This window comes from Pelodiscus sinensis, chromosome 2 (assembly GCF_052426305.1).
Source record: "Pelodiscus sinensis isolate ZL-2025 chromosome 2, ASM5242630v1, whole genome shotgun sequence".
NCBI classification, from domain to species: Eukaryota; Metazoa; Chordata; order Testudines; family Trionychidae; genus Pelodiscus; species Pelodiscus sinensis.
The window spans coordinates 109337628-109359558 of NC_143053.1; the positions used below are offsets into that span (position 1 = coordinate 109337628).

General features: G+C 45.0%; 1 protein-coding gene across 2 annotated transcripts in view; it reads left to right on the forward strand.

Annotated features, from left to right (window-relative positions):
* The window catches only part of GMPR (guanosine monophosphate reductase), a 52457-nt gene that overhangs the window by 6079 nt on the left and 24447 nt on the right, over positions 1-21931 (forward strand). For both annotated transcript variants that reach the window (XM_075921203.2, XM_014579573.4), the window contains exons 4-6: positions 934-1107; positions 12316-12397; positions 18287-18393. In XM_075921203.2, coding sequence (XP_075777318.1) covers positions 934-1107; positions 12316-12397; positions 18287-18393 — 363 coding nt within the window. The remainder of the gene's footprint in view (positions 1-933; positions 1108-12315; positions 12398-18286; positions 18394-21931) is intronic.

Genomic DNA, 21931 nt, shown 5'->3' on the forward strand with positions numbered 1-21931 from the left:
AATAATACCCACAGCACTGTTCTCTTGGCATTGAACAAGGTTTTTCATCATCTGTGGCTAATTTTTAAATGATTTTTTAATTATGAGGGGCTTGTCTGAGGGTCAACCTATCACTTAGGTTCAGCAACTTTTTTATAGGTAGCACTGGAATAGAGAGAGGCCCAAGAGAAGGGTGCATCTACAAAGCAGAGCTTAACTCAAAATAAGCTACGCAAATTGAGCTACGTCAATTGCATAGCTTATTTTGAAATAGCTTACTTCAAAATTGGGAGCGTCAACACAGCACTTATTTGGAAATAGAGCATTCTTCCTCCGACTTTCCTTACTCCTCGTGCAATGAGGGTTACGTGGATTCATGTTGAGGTTCTGTTGGCCAGCAGCTGTGGCAGCTATTTTTAATATGAGAATGAACCCATAATAAGGAGAAGCGAGGAATATCTGCTTATTCATACTGGCACTCAAGGGAGGGCTGAGTGAATTGATAGCGAGTGAATAGGTCCAAGCCCTATTTTCTAAGGGATCCCCAAAGTTTGCCACTTTATTGCAATTATAAAAACTAGTTAGGGTCCCTGTGTTTTTGTTGATTTGGACAACTCTGATGATTGCCCATGAAGAGAGTCCCTTTATACATTAAGGTACTTTCAGATTAGTTTATAGATAGTTTAAATGTAAGAAGAGCTTATAATATGCCACTACTACTCTACTGAAGAAGAGCCTCAAAACAAAGCGTAGGTAACTTATTGATTTTTTTTTTTTTTTTTTTTTTGGCCTGGCTTTGGTATTTATTTCTGTAGGGTTTTACAGAGCACTTGATAGCTTCCAGCGTGGGTTTGTATGGAAGCTTGCCCAGGATGGGTGGAAACAGATGCAAGAACTGCACTTGGCTGATCTCTAAGAGCTGCTGATCATTTCTCTCTCCGTGTCTCTCGCCAGCATGTTGCAGTGAGCTCAGGCAGCGGGAAGGCTGACTTGGACAGGCTGACAAGTATCCTGGAGGCCATTCCTCTTATCAAGTACATCTGCCTGGATGTTGCCAATGGATACTCAGAGCACTTTGTAGAATTTGTGAAAACTGTCCATGCCAAGTTCCCAAATCACACCATCATGGTAGGTGGGTAGAAGAGGGGTATCGGGGTTATCCTCATAAGAAGGGCTCAGATTTTCCTGATACTGATTAGTTATGCTAGCGAAGCACTTCTGGAGCAGTCCATCTATTCCTGCAGGATCTAAATCCTCATTCACAAAACAGGGGTGAAGAGTTCTGCTCATTTCCCTCTGCTGAAGGTCTCTCACTAAATTTCAGACTTTGTGGTTTGTTCAGGAGGGGAAGATTATCTTCAGACACAGTGCTGTCCTCTTTCACCCAAGGACACAGGAAGTAGCTTTGGCTACATCTACACTGCAACTCTATTTCGGGATGCTGGAGTATCCAAAAATAGCTATCCTATGTCTTCACAGCAAGCCCATTATTTTGGGCTTGCTGTTCCAACGTCTCTGTAAACCTTATTCCACAAGGAGTAAGGGACATTTTGGAATAGCAGGCTATTTCGAAATTTGGTGTGGTGTAGACCACGAAATAAACTATTTCAAAATAAGATTGAAATAAGATATGCAATTTGTGTAGCTCAGATTGTGTATCTTATTTTGAGCAAGGGTGCAGTGTAGATGCACCCTTTGTGAGGTTTCATCTACCCCCATTCATCACAGGAGGATGCTGAGTGTGAAGCCAAGTAATGGCAGTTTAATAAAATGTCAGTGTTGTCACTGTTTCACTATTAATCATGTTAGCAGAAATTGTCAACATTGACGCTGAGATTGTGGTTCGAGTTTGGGATTGTGGACAGAGGTTTTATTTTTCTCCAACCACTGCCCCCCTCCCATGCTGATTCTGACCACTAATCATACATTTTGTAGTTTCACCTTCCACATTGGTGATTCCATGCTGAATTGCATAGAGCACTTGCTTGTGTTGTGTGCAAAGCTGTCTGGTCACAGTGCTGGCTCCTCCTTGTTTCCAGCTACTACATTACATCAAAGGCATCTAAACCTAGAGTAAATATTTTCCTAATACTGCTATACTCGATCAGCCGTTGCTGTTGTTGCCACAGGAATGTTAGCCACTCATGAATGGGAAGGGGAAGTGTCAGACCAGCGACTGGAGTAGGCACTGAGAAGGCTTGGCATACCCCCACCATGGCATGCCTACCCCTTCTCAGTTCACCCATGTTGTAACCCTCGTGCCCCATACATAGGGTGATCATATTACCATGTGCTGAATATGGGCTATTTGGTAAAATTACTTGTACTTGTTTTCAAGCAAGTTCAATGGCACTCAATCTAGGAATGTAAAGGGTTAACTGCTAAACATCACCGTTACCAGATGATACCTATGGATAACTGGTGGCCCAGTGGGGCAGGAGTAGCTCCCTGCCTGTAGTGCAGGGCAGTAGGCCTGGCCCTGCCCAGCTGGAGCAGCTCCCTGCCCACAGTGTGGTGCCATGAGCTGGGTTGGGCCCCAGGAGCCCCTGCTTCCGGAGTGGTGGACTCAGCCCAGACTGGCTGGAGTAGCCTGCGGTGCAGTGGATTGGGCCAGGCTGGAGCATGAGGTGGCTGCTGCAGCCTGGCCAGGCCTGCTGCACTGCTGCAGGCAGAGGGCTGTTCCATAGTTAACTCGTTAAACCTAGTGATTAACATTTTTGAATGATAATTAACATCCCTAATTCAATCAGAGCTAATGTTCAAATTAATATCAAGTTGGCTGAGTCCCTGTTAAAAGGAAATACTGCCTAGTTGGATTCTTTTTAACTTCTTGTCTTTAAGGCTTCATGGTTTACACGGGCAGGGACGAGACCTCCCTGTGTATGGGTAGCTGGGTCTCGGGAGGAGGGGGAGGGGAATGTGTCACACACATGCATACTCCCATACACCACTCTCACATAGATTGGGGTGACTGACTGACCCAACCCTGCCTGCCCTCCACTCTTGGCAGGTCCCAGCAACAAACTAGCCTCTCCTGGTATCTGGCATCACATCTTCCCAAGGCAAGATGTGTGGGGGCAGAAATCGGGGGTCCATGTGACCCTATCTGCCAGGGTTCATACCAGAATGTGACCAGCAGCCTTTTGTCATTGTGAGGAGGAGGGGGGAAAAGGAGCTGTTCCAGCTGCAAGGGAGGATGTAGGGGGAAGGAACAACCTGGCCCGTGTCTTCAGAGATCATCTCTTCTCTCCCCCCCCCCTCTCCCAACACTGCAAGCAGTTTGTCCCCTGCATGCCCACTTAGGCTACATCTACACTACAAGGTTTTTGCACAAAACCTGGCGGAGCATCCACACCTCAAGCGGGTTTTTGCCCAAGTAAATCGGTAGAACAGAGGGCTTTTTCCGGTAGAGTTATTCCTCTCCCCATGAGGAATAACTCCTTTTTGCGCTACAGCTCTTGCACAGAAAGGCAGGTGTGGATGCTCCGGAGGGGTTTTTGTGCAAGAAACCCCTGTCGGCAAAAGCACAGGTACTCTGATGGCCATTCTGTGAATGGCCATCAGAGCTTTCTTGTGCAAGAGTGTCCATGCAGCATGGACGCTCTCTTGCACAAGAGCACATTGCTTTTGTGATCTGCTTTGAGGTCTGGACCCGCTTTTGCCCAAGAAGTTTTTACAAAAGATCTCTTCCGCAAAAGGCTTCTTGTGCAAAAACCCTGCAGTGTAGATGAAGCCTTGGTGTCAAAAAGCAGCTAACACATCCAGGCTGCTGCTGGCCACCAGTATAACCCAGCTGCCTCTTGTTCCCCAGCTACAATGTGGGCAGGGTGGAGTTAAGCCCTACGGGCCCAGGCAAACTGACTGCAGGGGCTTCAGCAAACCTGGCCAGAGAGGTAGCTCAGCAAGGGAGGGTGCCTAAGGATGGAGCAGCCCTACACTTCCAGGGCTGTGGAGCTGCCGATTCAGGATGTGAACAGGCTGGCAATCACTTTCCCAGAGTACTCCAGAGCTCATCTGAGCAGTGGAGAGGCTTCCTCACACTAGGTCTGCATGTGGCTTTACCAGAGACAGTGGGGGAAGGAAGGAGCCTGCCAGCCAGGCTGTTGGTTGCTGAATGCTCTGACCAGGGGCTGGTTCTCGGCACAGTGCGGGGAGTGGAATACCCTCCATTGTGGGTGGAGGGGCTATGGAGAAGCAGCAGGGCAGGGAAAGGACAGCGAGGATGGACAGCAGAGGCGACATGTAACTGTCTGCCTCCTGACACTCACCAACCACCACAGCTTGCAGAGTAGAGCCAATGTCAGCCAGAAACAAGATATGTGGGGGAATGGGTCCAACTGGCTGGGAGCTGGCATGCAGTGGGAGCTGTGGAGATGGACTGGCTGGGAGAAGCAGCCAGCCCAGCATGCTGCATTTTAACCCTGCCACCAGCCTTCCACACCCACCTCCATCTGCCACTGGATTCTGCCACTCACTGCTGGTGGGTAGTTGGCTGGCATGCAGGGATCTGGCCAGCAGCCAATACTGATCTGGGGGAGACAGAACATATAGGACCATTTTTCTGCTTTTATGAAAGTCAGGACACCTGTGGAAGGGTTTAAATATGGGACTATCCCTTTAAAAACAGGACATCTAGTGACCCCATTGATATGGGCTAATGAGTAGGGAGCTTGTGCAGAAGGCAGCACTATGCAGAGAGTGTATGTACTCTCTTGCTAGCATTGTACTTGCAACAGGACCACACAGATTCTGTTGCCAATAGACCGCATTGGCCAAGAAGCAGGGGGGCCAACTTTGTTCCTTTGAGAGCAGCAAAGACTCTGGTACTAGAATGATCAGCAGACTCTTCAAGCTATTGGACTTTATTCAAACCAACACAAAAGAAACCGCTTGTATGAGCAAGACATTGCCATTCTTTCATGCCAGGCACAAAGCTATTCCACCACACCCTTAATGTAGTGGGGAAAAAACAGGTCATAACCAGCTGATCCTGCTTGAAGCAGAGAAAGGAGCTGCATGTCCATGCAGCTCAAGGAAGCCCATGTTGCTTCGACCCATGTGGGATGAAGCCACAATGGAAAATGAGATAGGAAAAAAAAATACGTGTGTCTGCTTTTTTGCCTGCTGAGATCTGGCTTGTTTGAAATGGGAAGATTGTGTTGGACTGCTCATGGGGACCTGAGTAAGGATCATCTAACTAACAGGCCCACTGTCAAAGTGACCAGAGAAGATGCACATGTGTAGCCCAATTCTGCCTCTTTTTCATATACGCAGCTCTCAATGATTTTGATAGGAGTTTGTGGGTGCACAAATAAGGCAGGATTGGGCCCTGAGGGGACTAACTTCAGATTCTGGAGCACTTTAGAGACTAACAAAAAATATATGTATGTTATTCTCTAATGCCTGGTCTACACTAGGACCTTAGACTGAAATTAGCTCCCCAAGGTCTATTCACTACCAAGCCTGTTAATTCAGAATAAGGGGCCGTGGAATTCAAACTCTGTAGTCCTGCTTTTTCATGAGGACAAACGCTATTCCTGATCTTTTAAGTCTAAAATAACAGTAGTGTGGATGCTCTGGTGCTGCTAATTCAAACTAATTGGCCTCCAGGAGGCCTCCTGCAGCTCCCCACAGTGCTTCCTGGGGCTCTGAGTCCAAGGTAGTGTGTTCACATTAATGGAGCCTGCCTCGGACTACATTCGATGCTTCCCTGTAGTGAGGACACAGACATTCAAATTTGTAAAATCGGGTGCCCACAAGTTGAATTTAGTTAATTTGAAATAATCTCCTAGTGTAGACATGGTCTCAGGTGCTACAGGACTACTTATTAAGTTTTTTTAAATTACAGACTAACGCGGCTACCCTTCTGAGACTTCAGATTTTGGATGAATGTCTCTTTAATTTCTGATGAAATTAGGAAAAGGAGTAGTACACAATATTATTTAAGTTCCAATAGTATGGAGAGACCCCAGCTGAGATTTGTGTCCTGTTGTACAAACACATAAGAGATCGTCTCTGCTTGGAATATCTTGCAATCTAAATAGACACAGAGGGAGCATTATTTTTTTCCCCATTTTTACAGATGGAAACTGAAAAATTAAGTGACTTGCCCAGGGTAACACAGAAATCAGTTGCAGAACCAAGAGTTGAACCCAGATCCGAGTCTGTCCAAATACCTTAATCATATCTTTTCTCAGTTTCCTTCTTACTCTCTGTAGTTTATCTACGGTTGTTGTTCAAATTATTATACTGAATTATAAATCCAATTTTAGTAACTGCACCACATATGCAGCCCTGGCTCATATCTGCATTACACTAGCCTACATGAGGATGACTGCTTTTCTGATCTCTTGTACAGAGATACTGCTAAAAGCCTATGAACAAATTCAGAGCAATACTTTCCTCTTGAAAGCCTCCATACATTCCTAAACCTTCAAATGCCCAGACAGCCCATAGCCTCTGATCCAGCTCTACCCTCATCCTCAAATTAGTATCTTCAGACTGCTTTTATGCTTCTGTTCTACTCCTGCAGTGTTCTCTGTACTCGTATAGGCTCAAAAATGAAAGCTCTAGCCGTGAATGCTTGGTCTAAATATAACAGTGTTCTAGTAGCGAAAGTGACCTCCAGGACCTTCCAAGCTGCTGTATTCTCTCTCCTCAGAATGACCTCCCACAGTTGGCAAGCACTAGGAGTAGAGTTCAAAACTGTAACATGAACCAGGGTCTCAGGGAATGTCTTTTCCCATGGGATATGTAACAGGTCCAGCTGCAAGTCTGTAATGTACTATGCAAGACAGCTTCTGTTTCTATGCTGCACACCCTGGGGCGCCACATTGGCCTTTGCCCTATGTGCTGGCAGAAGGATGTCTGTTGTGCAGTGAAATTTTGGAGAGTGGGATTTTTATGAGATTTGTGATGGGGTGAACTAGCCCCGCATTAGAGATGGAGGGGTTAAGTCAGTGCTCTTAGCTGCAGAAGTCCCATTCCTGTCACTGCTGGGCATACTCTAATTGCCACGAGATAAAAGGGAATAGCCCAGCACAATCTGGGTGGACTGCTGAGGAACAAGGACATGCTGTGTCAGCCCCAGCTGTAGAACAGCCTGGAGCCCATTGCGGATGCTCTGGGGAGATTAAAGCCGACGCCTGAGGAGCTCCAAGACCCTGGAGGCATCCCACCCATCCAACCAGCAAGAGACATGGTTGGAAGTGGCCCAGGGAGGGTGTGTGAGTGGTATCTCCCACCAGAGAGAATCAGTGTTTTGGGGAGTTTCCACACTGCCCTAGAGCCTGACCACTCCACCACTGCTAGGACCCTGAGCTGGGGCCCAGTTGAAGGAGCGGGCCTGGGCCTGCTACATGGGATGCCATCCCACCACTGGCAGGCCCTTCCTGTCTCAAGGAATTGCTATAGGGCCACTCTGCTCTGTGATGAGGGGCTGCTCTGTGATGAATCTGGCCATTGGACTGTGCTTTCCTGTAGCCCAGGGAAGCCCTACTGACTCTGACCACTAGGCCATAATTCCCTGATGCCTTATCAACTCCAGACTAGGGATGTTAAGGACTAGTTGACTATCTGATAAGCATTTGCTTATCGGATAGTCTGTTGACTAGTCAATTTCTCCCCCTCCCCTTCCCCCCCGCTTCTATGAGCGATCCTGGGATCAGCTGTGCGGCACTGCCCCCTTTAAAATGCTGAAGTGCCGTGGAGCTGGGGTCACGACAGGTTGAGAACTAAGACACAGAGGGAAAATGAAGTGCCCCACGTTATCCGGCAGGCCAGGACCACAGATTTGATCACTACATTGATTGTTTAAGGGAAAAATAGTGTGTGAAATCCTTTACAAACATCACATCTGCCATAATCTCTCCGCTGCCGAGGGAACAACTACACATTCCCTGAAATCCAGCCAATACTGAACAAACCGACAGACAAGGGCCACTGTAATAGTCCTCAAACATGATAACTTTGTCAAGGAGGGCAATCAACAGCGGTCCGATGCCACCTACACTGTATTATAAAGAACTCAAAGAAGACCCCCCACATCGCAGTTCACTCAAGAATAAAAGGCTATCAGTCTTTTCCCCAAACAACTCTAAGAGAGACTCTGCAACAGGGCTACTCAACTTTGGAAGCCCTGGGGGCCACAACGATACTCTCAGCACATGCCGAGGACCTCAACTTAAATGCAGTTGCATATACATGCAAATATGTATGCAAATACATGCAAATAGCTTCTTTCACACTACCAGGCATGAATACAAAGATTAAGCCATGGCACCAGAAGTGGCCAGTGAAAGCCAGTCAGCACCTCTCAAACTCTGCCCACAAGGCTAAGCAGCCACCACTTCCCACAATGCCTCGGTGCTCCCGGCACCTCTTCCTTAGGGGCTAGAAACGCCGACACCCTGTACCTGTCTGATCCAGCCAGCCCGTCCACTTGTGTCTTTCAGTGCTTACCCTCCTGGGAGACGCCTCACCATTGTGGAGTGTGTTCCCAGTGGAGGCCATGTTCAAAGGAACCTGCCCACAGGCCAAGTGTTGAGCCCTGTGTAAACCCAAACCACACTGCAGGCCGAAAACTAACGGTGTTAAGTAGCCCTGCTCTACAACCTCATCCCTTATAAAGACATCCCAGGGACTTTCTACAGGCTTCCGAAGATACACAAACAATGGAATCCAGGCAGGCCCATCAAGTCTGGCCATAGAACTCTTCATCAAGGGAATTGCAGAAACCATCTTTGAACTATTTGCCACAGGGATAGCTTCCTCTAGGACAGAGCTACTCAACTTTGGAAGTTCTGGGGGCCACAATGATACTCACAGCACGTGCTGAGAGCTGCAACTTAAGTGTGGTTGCATGCAAATATATGCGCAAATATATGCAAATAGCTTCTTTCACACTGATGGGCATGAATACAAAGATTAAGGCAAGACTACACAACATGCAGGCCCCATTTAAGTCAGTTCTCTTGATATTAATAAAATGCAATATTTACCCGATTTCCATCCATATGACAGCACTTTTAATGAGCAATGACAATCCAGGAATTGCTAAAACGCATATCAACAGAAGACCATTATATTGACTATTTTTTTGTTTTGGCTCCCACCCGCAGGCCACATGTTGAGCCCCAAGTAAACCCAAACCGCACCGCGGGCCGCAAACAAATGGGCCACAGGCTACATGTGAGTAGCCCTACTCTAGGACACTATCAGCTTCCTTCCAAGACTCCACAATATCGAGAATTTCTTGCCATCATGGATGTCACCTCCCTGTACCTCAACATCCCTCACTATGACAGCATCACTGCCTGCCTCAAATATTTATGAGACAGTGGACAACACTTAGATATATGACCCGAACACCAAATTCAACCATTTCAGCCTCACCCATAATGACTTTTACATTCAACAATCAGTCCTTTTCCTAAACCTTGGGAACAGTCACCAATACTAGGATGGTTTCCCTATATGCCAATCTCTTCATGGTCCACCTGGAAGAAGAATTTCTAGGAAAATGAAACCAAAAATACACCGGCGATACAATGATATTTTTATCCGCTGGGCAGACAATCTAAACTCTGTCATTGACTTTCACCTCAACTTTAACAACCACTACCTATTAATCATATTTTCTCTAGAACATTCCCAGACTAGCATCAACTTCCTGGGCCTCATGATCAGCTTCAACAATGGAATATACAGAATAAACTAGAAAACCACAGATCACCACACTTACTGCCACAGATCGAACAACCACCCCAAACACACCATAATACCACAGAATATGCTCTTGAGTAGAAAGTCTAGGATACATACCTTAATACACTTAAAACTGCCTTCACCAAACAAGGATACTCCATCAGAAAAGTAAATAGCATCATGGAATGGGCCAGTCTAGTTCCTGAGAGAACCTGCTTCAATTGGGGGGGAGGGGACCACTAACAACACACCCCTAGTTGTCATCTACCATCCCACACTGGAACCTATATGGAGTATCATCAAATAGTTACAGCCTATACCTGATGGGAACCATATCCTGAAAGAAATCTTTCCTGAACCCTCCTTTTCTGCCCATCAGCCAACACCCCAACCTTGCTAAGCTTTGTCATCAGTAGCAAGCTCGCCACAGACCAGGACACAACAACTTGAAGAGACACCAGGCCCCTGCCATCACCACAGATGTAAAGCCTGAAATTATATCTCCACTGCTTCATGATCAGCCCCTTGTCCCCAGCTCTCCTTTTAAGATCCATAGTTGCCAGGCATGCTTATCACAACATGTGCTGTGCCTCATCCACTGCATCAAATGCCTCAACAAAGATGTGGATAAAGCTAGACAATTACGGTGCTCTCAAATGAAGGCACACAGGAACATGTTAAAAGACAAAAACCACTATCCCATGGTGGTGAACACTTTTCACGAAAGAATCCCTCCACATCTGACCTCTCAGTCCTCATCCTCAAAGGAAACCTAACCTGCATAACGCTTTTGAAAGGCAAGCCTCAGAGCTTAAATTCCTAACTGTGTTAGACACCAAAAATCATAGACGCCAGTAAAAACACTAGTTTGATGTCTTACTACAACACACAGTAACCCACTCTTCCTTCTTTGTCTCGGGTTGGCGTGTTACGTACACACTTCATTGTGAATGACCTCTTGCAATGTGTTAGTTCCCATTAACAATCTGTTTCACCTTGTATTTAGCTGTGAAACACTGAGCACCTTCCCCACATCTGAAGAAAAGCTCTGCATGATTCAAAAAGCTTGTCTCTCTGACCAACTGAAGTTAATTCAACAAAAGATATTACCTCACCCACCTTGTCTAGTAAGATTTCTTGAGAGAAATATTAGACACACTATCAAATGCTTTCTTAACATCCAAATGTATTACCTTCACAGTGTGCACTAATTTTGTAAATCTCTAAAAGGTTGTGATTATTTATCATCTCTGGGGTAAATTTTGCCCCCACTGAAGTCAATACTGAAATGCCCAGGGACTTCAGTGAGGCCACAATTTTAACTGGGGTGTTGCTCATAATTCTGTCTCTTTGTAGAGAATGTGGTGCATTCCGGGTCTGTTTAATGTGACTTTAATTGAAATCACAGAGTCATTGATTTGTAGTGCCAGATCCATTGCTGGTGTATAACTCCAAACCTACTAACGCCAGTTTACATAAACTGCAGATCCAACCCATAGTGATTTTTAAAAGGAGTCCCGGTTCAAATTATTTTACTGATGTAGGAAGAAGTTAGACTTATGGGATGGTAATTGCCAGAGTCTCTCTCCTTGCCTTTATTAAAAACTGGTTCTACTGCACATTGGATTTTCTCTACTACTTCAGTACTGCAAGATATACCATTGAATATTATGGTTGGTAACTTCCTTAATTAATGTGTTTTCTAATTCCCCCTATGCCTCAGGACATCTGTTGTGACTTAATTATGTGTCCACTTCACCAAAATCTACTGGTCATATAAAAGTGGTGTAGGCAGATGTGCTTACAGGAATATGTGCTTACAGGATGTTAGTGGTGCTATAGCAGCCTTTCGAATGCTTATGAAATGTTTGGAGCGCTTCTGAATATGGACCAGAAGCATTTACAAACCTCTTAAATCCTAGAACTGGTGTATGGTAAATGCGAACATTTTCTAATATAGACCAACCTATAGCGAGACCTTATGGTGTCTTTTAATTACTGCCATTTTAGTGCATGGGGTTTGCAGTAAAAATATGCTGCAACGGTAACTGCATTTAGCAATCAAGACTGCTTTACCAGGATATTCTATAGGAAAATTCTGTATATATGCATCGATTTTGAAAGAGGAAAAGGTGGTGTTCTTTTGCTTTGTATGCCCATATTTAGCATCTATTGTTCTTCAGTAAGCAAACCTTTTGTATCCTAGCACAAGGGAAGGGTACTCATTTACAGATGGGCCTCAGCTGCAGACTCACCCATGAAAGTTAGAGATTGTTAGCATCTGGTGTTTTAATGCAACCAACTGCTGAACAAGAGAACAACCACTAAATTGAAATCCAGGATTGGGCTTAGATTCCAAATCTCTCTTAAATTTAGATATTATGTTTGGGCAGTCACTAATCTCATTTGAATCCAGAAGGTATTTGTACTATCTCCATAATTTATATGGAGTGGACAGTGGACAACAGCTATATTTTAATGATAAGTGGAATACAATTCCCCAATGAGTGATGTTAACTGTTTGCCCCTCCTGGCATATCAGCTAGTATAAAAACGATCAGTATCATCAGTATTTTCTACTACACCTGGCTTTAAAATCTCCCTTATGTAATATTGTTGCTTCTATCTCAGGCAGGTAATGTGGTGACAGGAGAGATGGTGGAGGAACTTATTCTTTCTGGAGCAGATATTATTAAAGTGGGTATTGGACCTGGTAAGTGAAATCTGAATTGAAAGGTGAAGAAGTGGGTGGGGGGAGTTATTGCCTCAATGAACCCAATGGGCAGGGCTCGACAATTCATGTAATCTACTCTCCCGTGGTGAGTAGATTACAAGCCGGCACAGACGCACAGCATGGTCTGCGTGTGTACAGTGTGCCGAACCGCGCGGCTGGCGAGGGGGCTCGCTGCAACTTGGCGAGCCCTACCAATGGGTATGCCACCGCCACTCACCTGTGCACAGGTTCACACTTTTTAAAGGTGCCAGGGCCCATGTTACTAGAGTCATAGAGCCCATTCCCAGAGACAATATGTGTGAGAGATAATGGACAGGATATAATCATGAAAGGGACATACAAATGATTTAAAAATTAGCAAACAGCTAACAGAATTCCTTTGGGAATTTTGTAGAAATTTAAGTAGAAATTTGAGGGGCTTCCCCTTCCTTTCCCTTTCTTTTTTTCTCTGTCTCGGAATAGGGTCTAGAATAAGACAGGGATGGCTACTGAGTCAGCACTTGCAGTGACACATGGAGGACAGTAGACAAAGATGTTCAGCTGCAGAAGCTGCAGGATGTATAACATCCTTGAGCAAGTATCTGATGGAAACTATTCATGCATGAAAGGTCACCTGAGAGTGATCATGGTAGAGAAGATCCCAGGATTAGATGGAGATGATGGAATTTAGATGGAGGTGTGAAGGTGTAATGCAAGATAGAAGGTGGCACAGACATGTCAAAATTTCCAGGCAGCTGCCAAATAAAAGGGCTTAAAAGGAGGGCTGTCAGAAAAGGAGGGTAAACCATGGAAGAAAAATGTGACCAGGAGGACAACACAGAGGAAAAGACTACTCAGAAGAATTGACACAGGTTTCATCAGACCAGATCGAGAAAACAGAGCGTTCATTTACGAGATATGAATGTGAAGATTAAAAGGATCTTGATGGGAGAGGGGAAACATCTGCTGATTCCATGTCAGGACTAATGACATTGCTAGATTCCCGTTGGAATGGATCAAGGGAGACTACATGCAGCTTGATAAGATGTGTAATGAAGTGGAAGCTCAGGTGATTTTCAGTGGAATGATTCCAGGCCCTCAAGAAGGAGGGCACAGGTGTCACAAGATAATGGAAATCAACAGATGGCTCAAGGACTATGAGGAGGATTTTGAGATGATCAAGCAGTGGGAGGCATTCACAGAAAGAAAACTCATCTCGACTGATGGACTCCGCTTGAGTACTTAGGGTATTAACCTAGTGGGATCAAGGCTGGTATGATTGATAAGATGAGCTATAAGCTAGGAGATGAGGGGAGAAAGTTCTGAGAAACTTGTGAAAACTCATGTCTGGTTCCAATATACAAAGACAAAGAAAATTAGCTAAATAAAGATATAGTAAGGGATAGTGGAACAGCCAAAGGTAAGACTGTGGACAGCAAGGAGGAAGAAAGTACAGATATTGATTGGAGTAGTAGCTGGGTAGCCAGAGGTGTGGATGTCACTTGGTTGGCTGCTGGGTCATCAGCAACCTCTGTCAGTCCTTATGGCAGCCCTTAGCTCAGGGCAGCACATCCCAATGGCTAGAGTCTGTGAGGGTTTAGGGCAACAGCCTCTGTAGGAGGGCCCAGGCCCACCTTACTCCACCAGACCCCAACCCAGGGCCTTGTGAATGGCAGAGTTCTCCACCACTCGCTTAACAGGGAATCCAACTGCAACACACCAAGCTCACTCAGGTAGGAGATATCACTCCCGCACCCTCCCTAGGTCACTTCCTACCTCAGGTGGCAAAGGGATATTCCACGTAGTCTCTGGGTCCTCTGGTTCCCCAGCCCTCTCCCTGGGGCTCCTCCTGTGTTGGCGGCTTGGGGTGGTCTCCTGGGGCTCTGGAGCCTGTCATCTGGGTCCTTGGCTGGGGCGTCTCCTAAGCTCCTGCTAGAGGTGGTCCTCCTCCTCCAGCATCCAACCCAGACTGAGCTGAGCTGTCCTTTCTTATACTGCTCCAGCATTTGGAGCATGCCCAGTCTGGGTGGAGGGGCGGAACTTCCTCTGCCCACAGGGTTTTAACCCTTCCTATTTCAGTGTGGGGTATGCATACCCCGTCACATATAGGTTATTAGGAGTAAACAGAGAGCATGTAGGAACGGAATAAAAGGTATATCACAGTAAAAGCAACAGGTTAGAAAATGCAGGAGTGACATAAAAGTAAAGCCAAGCTGAATTAACCGTTGCCAATGACATTTTTTAAAATGTATTATTTATCTAAATAAAAAGCAAATAAGGAAGGAGGAAGTTGGGGTGATAATTGGCCAGGAGTGGCGCCACATGGGCTTGAGCCGTCTGGCCTGTACCTTCACCAATGCCAGTGAGTGAGTGAAGCAGGGAGGGGGAGACAGTGCAGAGAAGACTGAACTGCTGGGGCCGGATCTCCTGCTGTGGGGGGTGAATAGGGGCATCTGCATGCACCACTCCCCACACACATTGCCTGTGGTCTGTAGTTAGCTACCCGGGGAGCAAAAAGCAGACTGTGCAAGAACAAGACTCTGTGGTTAAATGCGGAAGATTGGATATTTTTTAAAGGGTATATTCTGTCTCAGACAGAGTTAGTTTGAGTGAGTTCTATGGCCTTTGTTATACAGGAAGTTGGACCAGACGATCACAGTGGTCCCTTCTGGCTTTGGAATCTGCTTCAGTGTGTTATTCTGAGCTAAAAATGCGTGGGTGAGATCAGACGCATGGTGATGTCGGCACAATCATTGGCAATGCTAAGATCAGGACTGCTGCTGAGACTTGCTGCATCCTGTTACAAAAAAGACAGGCTGAATCATCTCAGTTAATTCTCCTGAGGATACATTGTTCAGGGTAGGCGCTCTTATTTCATCGCTTGCCTAACAAACTTAGTGCAAATCACTAAATCATTTATAAAACTATATTAAGATCAGATTGCCGCCTTGCCCTCTTCTTCAAATAGCTTTTAGATCTGTAGACAAAAAAGCACTAAGTACAAAACATTAATATTTAGTAGTTTTAATGTGTAATGTTAATGGTTTCTTAGGTGCCCATCTCTGTAGCAATTTCCAGGGTAAATTAAATCCACGTCAGAGGATCCCACAGGACTTTATAGAGTCTTTCATTTTTCCTTGTTCTCTTCCTTGTTATTGCTATCCAGATATACAGCTAGAATTTCTTTCCTCTTCTTCTGTCTCCCACCCCGTGTTCCTGTGTCTTAGAGCAGTAGTTTTCAAACTCTGGGTTGCAGTTTGCAAGGGGAAGCCGCTAGCTTAGCCACAAGATGCAATATTTACCTGCGTCTCTGCAGATGCTCGCGCTTACAGCTCTCTTTGGCCGCAGATCGCCATTCCCTGCCAATGGGAGCTGCAGGAAGTGGTGTCTCAGGCCACACCGCTTTCTGTAGTTCCCATTGGCTGGGAACGGCCGGTCTGAAGCCAACAGGAGCTGCGATTGCCCATACCTGCAGAGGCACAGGTAAACAAAGTGTCTTACGGACAGCACTTAAAAGCTGCTACCCAGAGTTTGAAAACCCCTGTCTTAGGGGTTACGTTTACACTGCCAAGAAAAGATCTGTGGCCATGAGTCAAAACCTGGATCCGCTGACTAGGGGCTCCTGGAGGCTGATCTCTGAAACCCGGGGGCAGAGAGGGAAGGGTTTCCAAGCCTGGGCTCCAGATCAGGCCCAAATAGGTATATTATTCCTATTACCCCACAGACTGGTCTTTTGTTTTTGTAACTCACTGCTGCAAGTCTTGGCCTTTTTTTTCTCTTTGTTTAGAGTGCTGGCAAACCCTTAGTCACTGGGTGTTGACTATACAACAGGGGCATGCCTGGGTCCTTTTGTGTCTTCCCATTTCTCTTCGTCATCTCATAGAAACCTGCCTTGCTTTGTTAATAGCTGCAATTGCAGATCATTAGAAAACACTTAGACATAAATATTCCAGAGCCCTAAACAGAAAAACAGCAAATAGGTTCTAATAATACCTGTCTTTCATTCAGTGCTTGTCATTGGTAGTTCTCAGAGCATGTTACACAGTAGGTATCATTAGCCTCACTTTACAGATAGAGAAACTAAGGCACAGAAAGGCAAAGAATACTTGCCCAAGGTCACCAGCAGGTCAGCAGCAGAGCTGAGAACAGAATGCAGCTCTTCTTAAGCCTGATTCAGGGCTTTGCCACTGGACCATAGTGCAAAGCAGAGGGAAATGTAAAAACAGATGAGATTGGGTTTAATTTTGAAAATACCAAATGGATTGGCCAACGTAGCACTGACTAAAACACCTAGGGACAGGCCCATGAAGCCTTTTAATTTGTGTGATGAACTCTGTGAACAGATAATTTGAGAGCAGCAAGTGATGTAATAAGAGCTGGAATTGTGTACAGAAAAATAGGAAGTAGGAGGGCCATAAGATACTTTTCAGCAAACAGCAGAGATATTGAGGTGTAATGTCTACAATACAGGTGAATCATGACAGAACTATTTTAGTCTGTGACATCGGAATCTCCATCATTGGAGATATTTAAGAGCAGTTGTCATGGCTCTTTTCCCACTCTGGCACGATAAATGCAGAAATAGGGGCCAGCAAGTGTACCCCAAAACCTTATCTACCAGGCTTTGTTATAACACTTCCCCTCAGAATCTTAAAGCCCTAGATTTTGGGAATAAAACTTCCACTGCCACCATCCAAATTAATAAAGAAACCAGGGGATAGACCATTTGGGAAAATCTCACCCCTAAAGTAAAAAGCAGGACACCTCAATTTGCCAATACCAGGTTAATAAAAGGAAAAGAGAAAACTTTTATTATCACCACACCATTCCTGTTGCAAGCATAACAATTAGATGGAAAAGTAACAAAATATACTCATGAAGAACTCCATGGGCCTAGAACTTAATAACAAAGAAAAGCCAAAACATCTTTTAAAAAGTGCACAGACAGCAGATCCCATACCCAAACCATAAAACAATGAAACCTAACGGATTTATCTAAACTTTACCCTATTTAGAGAAAGTGAAGAAAGAGTCTTTTCTTGAAGGGAGACATAGTGTCTGTCCCCCCTCAATAGATGGAGAGAACTGCCCAGAGCAAAGGAGGGAAAAACCAAAAATTCCTTTGTCCCAGTTTGAAATTCCTACCTACATTCCTATTGGCCACTCCACCTGGCTAGGTAAGGGACTATATTATACAATGCAGTTTTCTTTTGTTCTCCTTATTTTTTAACATTGGTTGTTCATTTTTCTATGTTTTCAACTATTTTAAACAACCAGATGTTGCTGCTCTGGCTGCAAAAATGGAGGTTTTGTCCCTGTGGAAAATTTCAACAAAAATGAAAGAAAAATTGTCTAAATTATCTTCAGAAAATGTTTGAATTTTCAGCACAAATTGGCATATCAAAATATTTCTTCAAAGATCCAAAATATATCTGTTCAAAAATGTAGGTGTGCTGCCTCATGGGGATTGTAGTTCAACCAGGGAATCTACCCTACAGAGGAGAATGCTTGCATGAAGCACCAAAACTACATGTCCCATATGGCATGGTCTTCCTTCTTATAGATCATGGGAGATCCTGGCAATGGTGATGCATTATAGGAGAGGAAGTCCAACCTGGGAGCCTGGCCCATAAAAGAGAATGGGGATATGAGGCACCTGAACTAAAACTCCCATTAGCCACTCTGGCAAAATAAAAATATATCGCTTTTTAGACGTTCTGTTTTCTGATGAAAAATTCTAAATTTTCTATGGAAGGCAGACATTGCTTAAAGAAAATAATTCATTTAGGTTAAAACCCAGTTTTTTGTTGAGGAGACTAATGTCAAACAGAAAAATTTCTAACAGCTCTATTAGTGACATTTCTTTGATCTTATTTTCTTTTCCCGTAGGTTCTGTGTGCACTACCCGGATTAAGACAGGTGTGGGCTACCCTCAGCTGAGTGCTGTTATTGAGTGTGCAGACTCTGCCCATGGCCTGAAGGGGCATATTATTTCTGTGAGTATAGCCTACCAAACACCACTCACTGCAAATCAGGGCAGGAATGCTGAATAAACAGCCAGGAACACTGAAACTAAGGAATGTCCTCCTGTGATATTTACTCAGTTCTCTTTTGTAGTTCTTAGTTAATCAAGCAGAGGTTTGCAGTGATACAAATGATACCCTCTTCTTGCCGACTTTCAGTGGGAATTGGGCTTAATTCATATTTGTGCTTTTTAAAATTTCCTTTGCAGCCCCCACCTTTTGAGTGGAAAATTACAAAAGTCCACAGATATAAATATACAGAATTATATATGGGATATAAATTAAATGGGATATAAATTAACAGAATTAAAAGCATGTTAACATTTTTGATTTGGAGACAAACAGCTGTCCCTGAGAAAGGAATATTCCTTTGTATTAGAGTTGTCAAGCGATTAAAAAAATATAATCGCGATTAATCATGTGTGCTGCCCCTTTGAAACGCAGCGGCGGCATGGCAGCACCGCAGTAGCCCGGGATCAGCTTGAGTCCCCATCTGATCCTGGGCTCTGCATTTCAAAGGAGCAGCGCTGCACGGAGCCCGGGATTAGCTGGAGTCCCCATCTGACCCCAGCTCGGTGCAGCGCTGCCCTGGCGTTTCCAAGAGGCAGCACTGGGGGAGCCCAGGATCAGCTGGAGTCCCCAGCTGACCCCAGCTCCATGCCTCACTGTTCCTTAGAAGCACTGGAGCAGCACTTCAAAGGGGCAGTGCAAGGCAGAGTCGGGGATCAGCTGGGCACTCCAGCTGATCCCAGGCTCCTAATGCGCTGCCCCTTTGAAGCGCCAAAGCAGCACTTCAAAAGGGCAGCATAGCATTAATGCCTGCGATTAACACGTTAATCCTGCCCTGTGTTAATCGCAGATGTTAACGCACATCAATTGACAGCTCTACTTTGAGTGGGTGAAAGAAAAGGGTGGCTGTAACCAATGAGCAGGACATGGGATTCACAGGCAGACAGTCTGTTAGGAACTCATATTCTGACAAGGTAATTTCAAACAGTGGCGTTGCATGGGTTCCTCAGCCCACCACAATAAGTGGAAATGTTAGGGAGGGGTTACTGCAGAACCACATGATGTGGAATACGAGCTGCTGCCATTACCACCAAAAACGTGAGTCAGATTGCTTGAGGCGCTGGAAAATGTTTCCCCTTTCTAGTAACTTGATACTCTGAAACGTTCTAACTTGAAATAGTTTGCATTTCTTAGAACTGCATGTATAATAGACTGGGGATAGGCAGAAGGAGGGGCAAAGAAAGCAAGTACTAGTTAAAACTATATTTGTATCCCTGGTTAATGTTCATATCTATTTTTTTCTTGTCCGTGGCTCACTTACACAGCATTCACAGGAGCAGGTAGAAATATCATATAAAAGTTATTCATAAATTTATGAGTTATGTAGTTTTACAAATGTGGTGGTGGCACAGCAGAGAATAAAACAATATGAAAGACAATGTCACTATCAAGAAGTCTTGCGAATCTAGCGGATGGCATCAAAGCAGTGATTCTTACAGGGCCACCCCGAATTTGCAACGATCTTTTTCTTCCATTCACACCATTCTAAATATTTTTTTTAAATAGAGATGGGGGAGGGGGGGTCAACAGTTGGATCCAAATCCATATTTCAAACTCCTTAAAGTCTTGGATCAGGTGTTCTGATTTGGCCCCAGATCCAAGGTTGTTTGTTTTTAAATACATTCTAACCATGTAAACACTGCTCACTTGCCTCCTGGAATGTCTCCATGTTGAGCTGGGAGTGTGATTCCCACTTTGAGGAAGACATGCCCACACTAGTTCTCAATAAACTTGCATGCTAAACATTCAGTGTAGTTGCAGCAGCGTGAGCAGCAAGCAGGGCTAGCTGCCCAGGATGTGTGCCCAAGAACTTGGCTGGGGAAATACTTGGGGGTGATTAGTGCCTCCTGCCACTTGCACCAGTGATTACACTCTATTTTTAGCATGCTAGCTTGAGGAGAACTAGTGCAAGTATGTACGTTTCTTTGAGCTAGGAATCACACCTGCAGCTCAAAGTGCACAGAGATTTTTAATGGATACAGTCGGAGGTATAGCGAGGAAGAATCCAGTGTTTGGATGCACTATAATAGGGCTTTTTTAATACTTGGACTTTACAGTAATTGAAGTACAGTAAGTCAGAACAGTGGTTGGCTCAAATTCCCCTCCCCATTTTGACTGTGCATTTCTGTGTGATTGTAGGGCTGCATATTTAATCCAGCTCATTGATCTCAAGCTAAAACATGTTCTGTTAAGCAAAGAAAGAAAGAAAGAATTTCCCCCCAACTGCTAGCATTGTACACTCTGCTTGGGATCGGAACATTGAAGCTGGGTTCTTTCCAACTCTTGTGTCATTACCAGAAATAAAGGGTCTACAGGCTGAATTTAGCTGTGAATTGTGTTGAAGGCCTATTGCTTAGCTATCTGTTTAATGTCACATTTGCATATATGTCACACTCATCACTATGATATCTGACTGGTTTGCAAAATCCAGTTACTTAAAATTTTGGCCTTCTCTTTAGTTCTCTTTCCTCTGTCCGCAAGAGAGGCTTTGTTTTATTGTGGGAAAGCTCAGGCATCTCTAAAATAGGATGAAACCCTCTGAAAGTTTTGAAGATCAGGAACCGATGGGAGATTTTGTTCTATCTCTGTCTACACTTGAGCAGACAGTGTGATTCCCAGATCAAGTAGACATGCTGACGCTAGCAGTGTGCTAAAAATGACAGTGTCACACAGATAACAGCTATGCACCCTGAGTACAGATTCACCCCCCCTTATTCAGGGTCTGTTTATTCAGGGTGGCTAGCCCATGTCACCTCGCTGCTGCCTGTGATACTGCAGCTACTTGTGCTTTTTGGAGAGCTAGCACAAATATGTTTACACAAGCTGGGAATCACACCCTTAGCTTGTGGTGTAGACAAGATGCAGCACAGAACCAGTATCCCTGGCAGAGGGAGTTCTAACATGGCTTTCAGCCACCTTTGTACACTCCTGCTCCTGGGCAATTTCAGAGTCCACAGAAGCTTCCAGTATAATTTAATCTGGGCACCTGTGTGACGGACCGGGCTGGGTCTGGGCACAGCTGAGGGCATCTGCTCAGGGCGAATTGTTTAAACTCAGGGCTCCTTACAGCCCCAGACTGGGACATCCCAAATAGGCCACAAACCAGTCACACTGAGCGCTTCAGCTGCCAATCTGGTCAGCCAGAAGCCTCATGAGCAAAACCCCTCTGACACCCCAGCTCTTCCTATGCTCCAGTCAGCCTAACACACAGGTGAGGGGTTATCGAACCCAATCTCACCTAACCCGAACGGGTTCTTCCGGTCCCGAGAAACCAGCCACAGGTCCCAGTCAATTTACACTCTGAATCTTACCCAGAAGATCTCGCTGGGCCAATCCTTTAGAATCTAAAATCTAAGGGTTTATTACTAAAAGAAAGAAAAGCATGAGAGTAAGGTTGTTAAGGAGAATACATTACATGCATCGAATCACCAAGTTCTCAAAG